The following is a 12,529-nucleotide window of genomic DNA, read 5'->3' on the forward strand; positions in this document are numbered from 1 at the left end:
CAGTAGTGGCACAAGGGCCAGCAGGAGGCAGCAGGGGCCAGGCCCACAGTACTGCTGGGGGCCCAGAGCACGGGCTCCCATGGCACCTCCTGGTTCTGTCCCCAGGCAGCTCCTGGTTCTTCTCCTGCACTCCTCTGCCCTACACTGATTCTACCTGGAACTTCCAATGGTTTTATTCGAGGTATAAAGTGTTTAGTGTTAATGGTTACTTTATATACTGAGTAATCACAGCCTCACTCTAACTGCAGAGCAGGAGCGGTCACATACACCGTCACCCCACTTCCCTTTATTAACACCTGGGTAACACAAGCCAGGGGATGCAAGCTAAGAAATTTCACCCATGCCAGGCCAGAGAGGGGACTCTCATATGCATGGTGACCAGACTGCGCCTGGCATCAGTCACGGCAGCCAGCGCTTTGGCTTAAAATGCCCCAGTGCTTCCACCTGGTCATGTGAAAATCAAACCATTTCCCTGGGCCTGGCAGCCTCCCTTCTTGGCCTGTCCCTCTGCCCCCATGGGCCTCTCTCTCCTTCCCACCAGGCTCCTCTGTCTCCAGGACCACAAGGTGAGATCAGCCCCACACCAGCCACCTGTCGTGTCCTCCACTTTACTTATTCCCTAATGACACCTGGCATCACCTGCAGTGATCCTGTTCCTGGCTCAGACAGCGTCTGCATTCCCACACTGAGACCCCAGGGCGTCAACAACTACCGTACAAACTAATTCTCAGGCCTGCTCTGTGTGAAGAGGCAGGCGGACAATCACAACCTTCCTTTTATTAATAGTGGGAAAATCATGAAGGATCCTAATGATGCAAAGATTTCTCTTGTCCTCACATTTTAGACAACTGTCATTAAAAACAAATTAGCACTTCTATTTCATTCATAATCGCTTCTATTTCTGTTAAAATTCAAAGGAACAGATTGTAATTTCTTGCTCAAGATACTGTTACCTAATTTTATTAGAAGGACACTCCAAGCACATATGGTGGTTCTCTCCACTTACACATGCAGGAATTCTCCAAAATTACACAAAATTCCCCACCGCACACTAAAACAAAGCCTACTACACTCTTTGGGCCAGAAGTTCTCAAAGTTCGATCTCCAGACTCCTATATTCTTAAAATATTTCTGAGGATCTAAAACTGCATTTTAGCAAAAATAAATAAATAAATGAATGAATGAATGAATAAATAAATAAATAAATAAATAAATAAATATTAAAAATGCACTTTAGCATATGGATAGCTATCAGAATCAGCTGTTGGAAATTATAAATGACAAATCTACAGAATTCATTTCTAACAAAAAATAACTATATCTTCTTATAAAAATGTAGTAGGAAGTGTGTAGCTTCACATCTCTGTACACCTCCTGATACCCAGCTCTACAGGGCAGCCAGGTTGTCCTATATGCTCCAGTAATCAGTCACATGCTCTTCCAGTGGACACACAAAATCCAACCTCACAAAGCCCTGCTGCTGAAAAGGGGCTTTTCAGGAAACCAGATGCTCCCCTATGATGCTACTTGACAATCAACATGTGGTAGCTCCTTCATGGTTAAGTGTGGTGCAGAATCTGGAATTGTTATCAGCAAACCTGTCACAGTCACAATAAAACTGTCTCCAGAAGAGATAAAGAACTTCTACAACTCAGCAGCAAAAAAAAATAATCTGATGGAAAATGGGCAAGGATCCGAATAGATTCTGCAGAGATGACAGACAAGTGGCCGAAAAGCATGTGAGAAGATGCTCAACATCACTAAATGTCAGGGAGACTCACATCAAAACTGACAGAGAGGGGGCAGCCCCGGTGGCGCAGCGGTTTGGCGCCGCCTGCAGCCCAGGGCATGATCCTGGAGACCCTGGATCGAGTCCCACATCAGGCTCTCTGTATGATGCCTGCTTCTCCCTCTGCCTGTGTCTCTGCCTCTCTATCTCTCTCTCTCATGAATGAATAAATAAAAAAATCTTTAAAAAAAAAAAAATGACAGAGAGGGACGCCTGGGGGGTTCAGCAGTTGAATGTCTGCCTTCGGCTCAGGTCATGATCCCAGAGTCCTGGGATCGAGTCTTGCATTGGGCTCCCGGCATGGAGCCTGCTTCTCCCTCTGCCTATGTCTCTGCCTCTCTGTGTCTCATGAATAAATAAAATCTTAAAAAAATAAAACACAAACGAAAAAAAAAAAAAAACACCCAACAGGGCACGCCAAGGGTTGGGGAGGACAGGAGAGAAACCAGAGCCTGTGCCTGCAGCTGGGAACCCAAGATGCTACGAGCGTTGTGAAGAACAGCACAGGGACACCCCAGCAATTCCACCTGGGGCACTGTCCTCGAGGGACAGGAAAGCAGGGGCCCACCACCTCCACAGCAGCATCACCCCCCGCAGCCCCACAGAGGGCGGGAGGCACAGAAGGGGTGCACGTGAGCACGGAGGCATGGTGCAGCCCTAGAGAGAAGGGGGTGCTGCAACTGCAAGGGCACAGTGAGGTCACAAAAACACAAATACTCTACAATCCCATTTAGGAGGCATTTCAGGTGATCAACACCACGGAGAAGGGGGGGGTGGTAAAGAGGGACAGAGCTACAGGCCAACAGGATGAAGACTTTCTGGAGACCTGCTCCATGACTGTGTGGACACAACTAAACACTCGCTTAATTATGGACACTTAAGAATAATCAAGGTAGCGAACTGCAGGTCACATGTTTTCTCACCACCACAAAACCAACCTGTTGATCGTCCAATGGATCCTTTACCAGCACATGATCTGGTCCCATAGAGAAGATGCTGTGTTTGCTGAGTGATGCAGACCATGAACACTGCCTCCTTCCCAGTGGAATGAGAGTGACCGCTACACAGCTTTCCAGACTGAGGTCCACAGGGAATACCGACATTAACTAGCAATTCAAGTCAGCACGCGATACCCTGGCTTGCATAGCAGCCTTTGTATTTCCTTGGTAAGACTCTAGAAAAGCAACCCTGCCTCCTGCTGGGAACTGCCAAAAAAACAGGAGGCACTCTGAGTCCATCACCATAAATACTTAGAGATTTGGGGCTATTTTGGTTTGCTCAAACCATGTTTTTACCAACATAAAAGGACTTCCTCTGTCCTACAATGGCAGAAGAACTCAGGAGATCTGGCACAGGCCACGCAGCAGAATGCAGGTAATCTCACGTGGGCTGGCAGCCTCGCCCCAGGAAGGAGGGAGACTAAACTTCTGGGTCACAAGAATATGTGATCACTACCCAGCACAGACAATGGATATAAAGGTTTGGACATTTTCAACACCTGAAGGTAAGACTCTTTGATGTTTGTGTCCTACATTGGAAATGGGTGCACATGGGGATCAAGAAGAAACCATGGCATCCTACGGGGGGGTGGGGGGCGCTCAGGAACAGGTGAAGATATGACAGGTGCCGAAGATGCAACACCGCTCAGTGAGGTACCTTGAATAAACGGATAAGAAAGATGGAAAGCAAGATCTCTGTGAGAACTGAGCTGTCCTGACAAAGACAAATACACAGCACTGCTATCCTCAGGGAACACCAACAAGAAACCTGCTGACCTGGCAAAGAATTAACTTGGTGAGGGAAGTGTGTGTCCTAAGAACACAGGGGCAAGAACAAAGGGGACAGGGGACTGAGGAGCGCCATCTCTTGACAACCTGGCCCCTCCAGGTCCACCTCTGCTGGGATGGGGTTTGTTAACACGGAAGCTTCTAAAGACCATTCCAAAAGCATAAACAGATATATGCTCGTACACGAGTAGCATCACTGTAATAAGGAAACATTTCAAAGTGAACACTCTGAAGAAAGTAAGGTTAATGCAGATGATCTTAACAATAACATTTTACTTCATTCCTAAGGATAAAATCAGTCATTATTATTTAACGGACACCTTGTGTCTTGAGGAACACATCAGGGGGACATTTAAAGACTCCCTCCCACAGTCAATGCAAACAGGGGGTGGCTGCCTCAGGTGTGGCTGCAAATGCAATGCCACTGACATTACACGATGAAAACTACACTTCACATAAGGCTTCTAATAAAGGCATAAGCTACCACAGTCTGATGAAACAAGTACACAGCATAGTTGAGCTAATAAAATATTCTTACCCATCAGAGTCCACATGAACAGTGAGCAAAATGTAGGAAATAACCATGTTAGAAATGATCAGATTGTCAATTTCTTCACCAATAACCTGATACATCTTTACATCCCTAACAGTTCCCTGGACTGTGCTTTCAGTGACTTAACTGTGTACCGGGAGTGCCTGCACTCCAGTAAAAATAAAAACACCAATAATGCAAAAGAATCATCAAAAAGCATCCATTTCGATAATCATTTTTAAAGCATACAACGCACAAATAGTAAAGAGAACTTACCAACTCTATCAGGGAGGACTTCGAGCGCAGAAACTCTTTCATCTTTATTAAGTTCTAGTCCATAAACACAGTCAAATCCATCGTATTTTATAAGATACAAAGAAGGATTTACAGGCACCTGGTCCAGAACGGTTCCTTTCCACTGGGTGACAGGGCCATTCCCCTCCTTCCACCCATGCTGAATCCTGCAGCCTACGATGTTCCGCCGGGGCTGGGAAACAGGTTTGCTCGGCCCCACACTGCTCCGATGTTTTCTGCATTCACACATATACACACGTAAGGGATCATCTCAGAAGTATGCACCCCTCGATCCAATGCTACCGCTAGCTAGCATGCTCTCCTCCAGGTAATCCCAGGCCTGCGCTGGCTAACGGTGCCATGTTCCCGGTCCAGGTGCCTACAGGTGAGCCCCCCACCCCCATGGGGTGCCATGTGCACATGTGCACCCCATGTGCACATGGCATGGCAGCCACAGGGCTCCCCATGTACCCACTGTGGACAGGCAGCAGGGCACACTGCCCATCAGCCCTCGTACTGAGCATGAGCATCCTGTTGTCAGCATTCCGAGTCCCCTTTAATGCAATCAATTCACAACAATCCCAGTTAATCAGAGGAAGAGAAGGGCTGACCATGTGAATTATGTAAACATACACATGGCTTTACAGAGCATGAACCTGTTCCTTGTCACACGAAATGTGCAAACGTTCAGTGTCACCCACAGTGGTGGCCACATCTCGAGCCTCCACCACCTGAAGCAGTGAAAAGACACTAGACATTGAGTTTGTCCCTTCTCCCTGGCCAGCAGTCCAGGCTGGCTGGCATCTCGCACCGTCAGACCCCCACACGGTACCATCAGGACATCTCCAGAAAACATGCGATCTTACACACTGAGATTTGGGACAAATACTTAATGTAACGTTAAAAAGTGTTAGAGCAACATATTCTTCCCAGACTAAAACTGAAAACTCTCCGCATGGTGTTTACAAGCAGTACATGTGGGTCCTGGGATCCTGGTTCTACCTAGCTCTCCGCACATAAAGGACGGCCCAGCCCTGCCCACGCTGCAACAAGAACCTTCAGTAGACAGAAAGCTCTTGCTGCGGCAGCACGAGCGCAAATGATGAACGACTGGCACACACACAAACGTTGAAAAGGAAAACCATTTATTGGAGGCTGTAACATTTAAAGCTACAGAGGTATGTATTTCCAGTAGAAGAGTCTGGCAAGCCCAGAGTTCTGTGAGACGGAACAGGTGCCAGCAGAGCACGGCTGCCTGAGGAGACCGCGTCAGCTGCTGCAGGCTTCACCTCAGCCAGAGGCGCCGGCCTAGGAGAAAACCGTCTCACGCTGGGCTGGAGAAGGGGTCCTGAGGTTCCGAGGTTCCGTGCAGGGCTGTGAGGACAGCAGCAATCATAGGTCTGCCCCCGACCCCAAGAAAGCTCGGCAAGCACCCAGCAAACCTGCCTCCCAGGAAGGTGGGGCTTGCCGTCCTCTCCAGCAGAACAGCACCATGAGAGACAAAGAGACAACGGGGACACGTCACAGAGACCTCACAGAGACACAGGGGCTCTGAGCTCGACAGCAAGGACAGCCATCGAGGAGTAGGACCCCAAGGGAAGCATACCCCCAAAGGTATCTGCAACCATCAGACATACAACAGAGCCCAGAAAGGAGGACTGAAGCGTCCAACAGACACTGGGGGGCACACCTGGGAGAGAGGACAGAGGACAGTAACAGAGAGACAGTGACAGACACCAGTTCCAGCTTCCAAACAACAGGACGACACCATATAACTCTAGAGAAATGCCCCAAATCTGTGAAGGCCACCCTGGGAAAGTGGGCCCGAACCACAGACACTGACATTCTAGTAAGACAAATGGACCTCAAGGAACAGAGCATCTTGTGGGCATCTGGGCAAAGGGACCACAGCATGTATAAGCAAACAAACTGGGAACGTTGACAGTGACACTGGGGCCACCAGACAACAGAGTGACAGGGGTCAGATTCTCAGGACAGAAACATGAGCCGAAGGCTCTCCACTGACCACTGAGGCCCAGGAAGACCGTCCTCACCAGCACCTCCTGAGAAGTCACAGGAGCACCACAGAGGCCAACCCCAGGCGGAGGTCAACCCCCAAAACTGTCAACTTCAGGCCTCTTCACAACCCCTGGGAGCATGCCGCTGTACCTGATGGGCCCCATGTGGGGTGGACGGGGAGCAATCCTGCTAGCATGGCATTTCTTCTCCATCAGTCCATCACCTACTTCTTGTGACATTTAGGCAGAGATCCCAGTGATGCACTGTATACAGGGTCAGGCTTTCTGCACACAAAGGCAGAGGCTTGCTCCCAAACCCCAGTGAGGAAGGAATGCAGTCCCACGCAGCATTTCAGTGATCCACATCAACACTCTGCAGTCGCTATCAAAATGAGGGCAATACAGCATCTGCACCAATGTCATGGTTTAGCTAACTCTGTCAAGGTGGCTGGGCCACAGTACTTGGGTATGTGCTCAACCATTACTGTAAGTTTTTCTGTGAAGGCACTCTTCTAGAAGGACATGTACATCAGCAATGTAGGTGGGCCTCATCTAGTCAGTTGAAGGTCATAAGAAAATGTGGTCTCACAGGGAGACGCAATTTCCCCCCAGACTGGAGTGGCAACACCAGGTCTTCCCTGGGCAATAATCTCTGTCCTTGTGTGCATGTGTACCTGTACACACACACACACACACACACACACACACAATCTCCACTGGTTCTGTCGGCTTACAAAAAGAAACTACAGCCAGCAGATTTCTATTCTAGATTCAGAGGCACGTAAGGGATCATCCTCTGTTCCTGTGATTCTCAACAAAACCAACCTAAACATGGCCAAACAAAGGGCAGCTGGAGACTCAGAGCAGCACATATCAGCTTGGCCACGCGTCCCCCACGTCCCCCATATGCTCACAAGTGGTGCTGTGCTGTGGCTTGCAGCCATTCCTGAGGGAGCATGCCACGGCGCATCATTGCAATTCCAAGCAGAAGACCCTTATCCTGCTGTGTCCAGCAGCAGCGCAGGCCCTCTCCCTCATGGGGAGCTGCTGGGTAGTCCTCTCCAAAGGGGCTCCTGCACCCGTCACCCCGGAACACGGCAGTCCTTTCCTCCGCCTTCATTATGGGAACTGGAAGCACCAAGTCCTGCTGCCGTACACAGGAAGCCTGGGCGGGTCCCACATCTAGTTCTGTGTCTGTGCAACACGGTGCCTTCACTTCCTTCCGTGGTATCTCCTTTTGTCCGTGTGGCTGATGACGGAGGCTTCTGAGCCCCGTGTGCAGCTCTCGCTGGAAGCCACAGAGCTTAGCTCTGGTCTTACAGAAGCTACCTCTAACCTCTGAAGTGCTGCATTTAGATTTAACGTTTTCCTACTAAAACCTATAATTAATCAAAATCTATGCTTTCTTTCTTTCCTAGCTCTACCAAGAACAAAAACAAGCAAAAAATTCTTAGTAAAAGAATGAAAATTACTGAAAAACACCTTGGCACATAGTAACCCCACCTGACATGCTCAAACCTGGGCTGCTATTCTAAATCGTTATTTTTCATTTCATTCTTATCTGAATAACTTTTTAAATACATTACCTTACTTAGAAACAAAGAAGGATTTTTGTTGCTTCTGGTAACATTCCCATCTCATAGACGTTTTATCTTTCTAGATACATCCTCTGGTGAAGACGGGTTCCCAGAGGCAAGTACACGTTCCCGCAAGCCTCCCAACGCTGTCCTTGCACCCGTGTCTACACGTCCGGCTCAAGGCCCTCCTCCCTCAGGACCTGTGTCAGCAAACACTATGTTCACTGTCTCCCATCTTCCAAGTTACAGAGAGCAGGCCAATCAGTCCTTCATTTTAACCAGATTTTCTGAGTTGCTTTTAGAATTTTCTCTGTTCCTGCAATCAGAAATGTCAGAACTTGTGACTTGTGTTTTTAATCACCCCTCAACTAGCACTTGGTCCATATAAGATGTGCAGAATATCTACCCTATTTATTCTTGATCCTTCCCCCTCCATCCCTTCCTCAGGAGAGGTATGCAGTGCTTCCAGGTCGATCCACCATCCACCTTCCTGGGGTTGCTCATCTTCCTGAAAGCCTCAGAACCAAGTTTTCCTGAATCAGGTAAAATAGGCTTGAAATTCAGCCTATCCGTTGAATACCTTACATAGTATCTTTAATTTCTAGAAACTGATTGCTTGATCTCCTCTTGAACCACTAGTGACTCTAAAGTTAACAAGCCTTCTGACATCAAGGGTAAGGTTCACGTCCTTCCTGATACCCTATGAACTCTGCAGGTGGGCCCTGTTCATGCAGGTGGGTGCAGTGTGACTCTCCTCCATCAGTGCTCCTCAGGTGCCTGGTGCTTCTGTGTTACATGCAGGCCCAGACCAGAGCATCTGTAGTGGGAGCACTTCCCTCAGGCCCGGGGGAGCCCTGTGATCTGGGGAGGGTCTGATAAGCAGCTGTGGTGCAGGGGGCTGCAGAGTAGTGGGGAGGCAAGGGAGCCGAGACCTTGGGGAGGGTGGCCAGGGACATCCTGGGCATCTAGGCAAGCTGGATCCCCTTTCCGGCAACCTTGGCTGCAGCCAGCCCTGGTGGTCTCTAACCTACACAGATTCCAGGGCCTACTCTGGTCGTCACTCTTTGGAGTCCTCCTTTTCACCTCAAAGTGGCAGAGTATTCCTCAGCTCACATTTTTATATAAATCTGCTCCAAAATGCTTTAGGTCTCCCAGAAATTTCTAGTGTTCTGGCCTCCCAGTAGAATAATGTAGGATGAACTTTCTAGTTCATTAGCAACAAAAATTCAAAGTTTGAGGAGTTATTTTAATGTGAATTATGGCAAGGCAGGTCCTCTATCTGCTTATGGTACAGATACAGTTCTCCTAGTGATTCCACGTGCAGGAATTTATCTGCAGAAGGTAGTGGGCAGACACCAGGTCATGACGGCAGAGCAGAGAGTGCGCACGTTCGACAACAGCCCCCCTGATATAGCGGCTTGCAGCATGTGTAAGAGCACTCTACAGAGAATGGAGGAAATGGGACAGGGAAGCCTTGGATACATAATTACATAATTATCCATACAAATATGGAGAAATAAAGACTTCTAAAACAGTCACTAAAGTACTAAGAGCTGTGAGTAATCCCTGGATGGCATTAGAAATACTTGTCTTCCTGTGTCTACCTGTGCTTTTAAATTTTCCTACAATGACTTAAAATCAGTTCATTTTTACAGGCAAATGAACCGCAATTTTTAATTTAATTACTGCCAAATTAATGCAATGAATATCTTAATTCTGCAGGAAACTACATATAAAAACAGATTTATGCATGTTACCGTTACCAATTCCGAATCTCACTCCTAGTGCCTGCATCTAAGTCACAGATAACTCTACCTAGAGAGCATCACTTCAATGGCTCTGAATTAATAAGTAAATAAACAAGAATCAATAGCGTGGCTGAAGAAGTGACAGAGATGGCTCTCCCTGAGGGAGCCCCAAAGACAAAGATGAGTAATTAGAACAACACGCTTGTGTTTCAAGCCAGAAGTCAAGCTCCCCACCTACCGGGACATGACTCTGCAAGCCACCTGACTGCCCCTGCAGCCAGTTTACAGAACAATATTCTAAAATATTTTTATACATGTTAAAATATCAAATTTAAGAGTGCACAAATATACATTGTTTATAAACTGATTTAAGTTCTTCCAATCAGCATCGATCTGGCGACAAGTTTGGGAACTTCCCTGGGTAACAAGCTTCATGCTCACATATCACATTAGTCTATTATGGGCCAAAATGCCAATAGTTGCTGACGCTGGCTGACAGGGTGCAGTACACGTTACTCATTTTTGTGTATGTTTTAAATTGTGCTTTTAACTAGAAAGGTTAAAAATTGTATCCTAACCAAGTTGTTAACTCTTATTTTAATTGCTAATCGCTAATTTAGATAAAAATCAAGAACTGTAATAAAAATTAAAGCTTATTTTCACGAGCTGAGTACCTATAAAAGCAGACTCAGAGGCTGATTCCTGGAGAAGGTCCAGATGCAGACACACCCTTGGGTCATCTCTGGGTAGTTCAAAGAGCAGCACACAGGTGGGATATTATCAATGGAAACAACTTTAATTTAAAAAGAGAGCTCCCCTGGACACACGTTTTTAACCGCCCTTAACCTGCTGTATGTTCTGGGGAACGAGCCAGCCGCTGCCAACTGGTGCCTAGATGTTTCACTCTGGGCAGAAAGCTGGGACTATGGCTGAGCACAAGGGAAAAGCCACCCCAAGTCGGGATCCAAGGAGTAGAGGATAAAGTGGAGAGAGCAGAGGTAAGCACGGATGACTACTTTGCTCGCTCCTGATCTCCAGAAGCCATCTCTGAAACAATTGGTTTCAGGCTCTGGTGTCTGGCCTTGGGAGGGACGAGCTGCCATGTGTCCCCACAGCGAGGACCGTCAGGGAGAGTGGACGGGGGCTAGCCCCTTGGCAGACAGCCACTCTCACTGCACCAGCAACACCTATTCCATGCTCTGATGGGCGTCGAGGAGCCGCAGCCAGGAACAAGGGCACCAGAGCGCATGTGGTAGGCCCACGCTGGCCCTGACTCCATGATCCCACAACCTTCTAACCTAACAGGCTCTGCAACCTGGGGGAGCACAACTCGGAACCAACACAAATTTCTATGCACTCGTGTTCGGAAAAAGTACACCAAGACCATAGGGGGCACTTCTGTACCTTGCTCAATGCTTCAGGTAAGTTCTGAATCGACCACTCCACTTGTTCTGTCATCCAGAGAAGAAATTCTGTGTTGGGAGACCTTCCACTTGTTTACCTAGGCTCCCTCCATGCCTGAGACCCACCCTGAACTGCCCCGAACTGCCCTCCAGGACTGGAAGGTCTTATTTCAGTAGCCAGTAGTAAAGGGCTCACACGTCCTAAATCCAAATTCAACTACCACAGCACTGAACCAGTAAATGCCTGTCCCACAGTATGGACTTTGTACTTTGACATATAAATTCATGACACTCTCTCTTTATTCTACTTAGTACTGTCCTAGAAAAGCAGCTCCCTTGCTCTGTATTCTAGCAGAATTCAGAAGAAAATACCGATTAAATCAACACGGCTGTCTTTTGACAAGATGCACAGCAGCACAGAGAAAGAAGACTGCTTTCCTGTAGCCGTTGCTTTAATAAAAGTTCCACAGCTGCTATGCCACTGCCGGCGTCACAGGACAGTATCAAAACAGGACAGGGCAAGTGCATCTTCCACCCAAATTGCTATGAGTTCTGTGGCTGTTTACATGCTATGCTATGGCTCTAGGAACTAGCCCTCCCACCACTGAGGGCCTTCCAGCACACTCTCCACCTCACTGGTTGAAGTGGTGATTCACAAGCAGATTAAAAAGTCTTGTAGGTTTTGATCAGTTCAAGGCCCTCAGCACCATGTGGGCTCCACCTAGATGGCTGCTCCACTGCCCCTGTAGTCCCCGCGTTTATGATGGACACCCCCACTCTTCAACGGGAGGCAGGAACACGCTCCCCATGGAAACACGGTGTGCTCGCTGGGTACTCCGTGCGGGAGCCCGGACTGGCCACTCAGCCTCTGCAGGAAAGGACTCAGGGTTCCCCTCGAAGGGAATGCCATGAACAGTGCCCAAGGCCACCCAGGGACTCGAGGAAGAGGAGGGGGAGTTTCTGTCATTGTCACTGTCAGTGACCTAAATCTTAACAAATGGAACAGCACTCCCTGGAAATACCTCTACTTAGTATGTGACAGCTCTGGTCCATTCTCTAATGTCCATTAGCGGAAAATATACCAAAACCCTGGAAGTGGAAATGCATCCACTCTTCAAATTAGGGAAGAACCAGATGTCCATTTAAAAACTGAAACAGGGACGCCTCAGTGGCTTAGCAGTTTAGCGCCTGCCTTTGGCTCAGGGCATGATCCCAGAGTCCTGGGATCGAGTCCTGCATTGGGTTCCCCACAGGGAGCCTGCTTCTCCCTCTGCCTGTGTCACTGCCTCGCTCTGTATCTCTCATGAATAAATAAATAAAATCTTTAAAAAAAAATAAAAAAGAAGAACTGAAACAAAGAACAACTATAGCTAAACTCACC

At 48.0% G+C, this 12,529-nt stretch overlaps 1 protein-coding gene and 1 long non-coding RNA gene across 11 annotated transcripts in view; both read right to left on the reverse strand.

The window, feature by feature from the left end:
- Positions 1-12,529, reverse strand: part of SPIN1 (spindlin 1) — a 75,249-nt gene that overhangs the window by 6,976 nt on the left and 55,744 nt on the right. For all 10 annotated transcript variants that reach the window (XM_072841611.1, XM_072841569.1, XM_072841578.1 and 7 more), the window contains one exon: positions 4,385-4,638. In XM_072841611.1, the coding sequence (XP_072697712.1) occupies positions 4,385-4,638 (254 nt within the window). The remainder of the gene's footprint in view (positions 1-4,384; positions 4,639-12,529) is intronic.
- Positions 5,531-7,996, reverse strand: LOC140641569 (uncharacterized). Its single transcript, XR_012038168.1, has 2 exons — positions 6,572-7,996; positions 5,531-5,776 (listed from the first exon to the last, which is right to left on the reverse strand). It is a non-coding gene; the product is annotated as an uncharacterized lncRNA (long non-coding RNA).

This window comes from Canis lupus, chromosome 1, assembly GCF_048164855.1.
Source record: "Canis lupus baileyi chromosome 1, mCanLup2.hap1, whole genome shotgun sequence".
Classification (NCBI taxonomy): domain Eukaryota; kingdom Metazoa; phylum Chordata; class Mammalia; order Carnivora; family Canidae; genus Canis; species Canis lupus.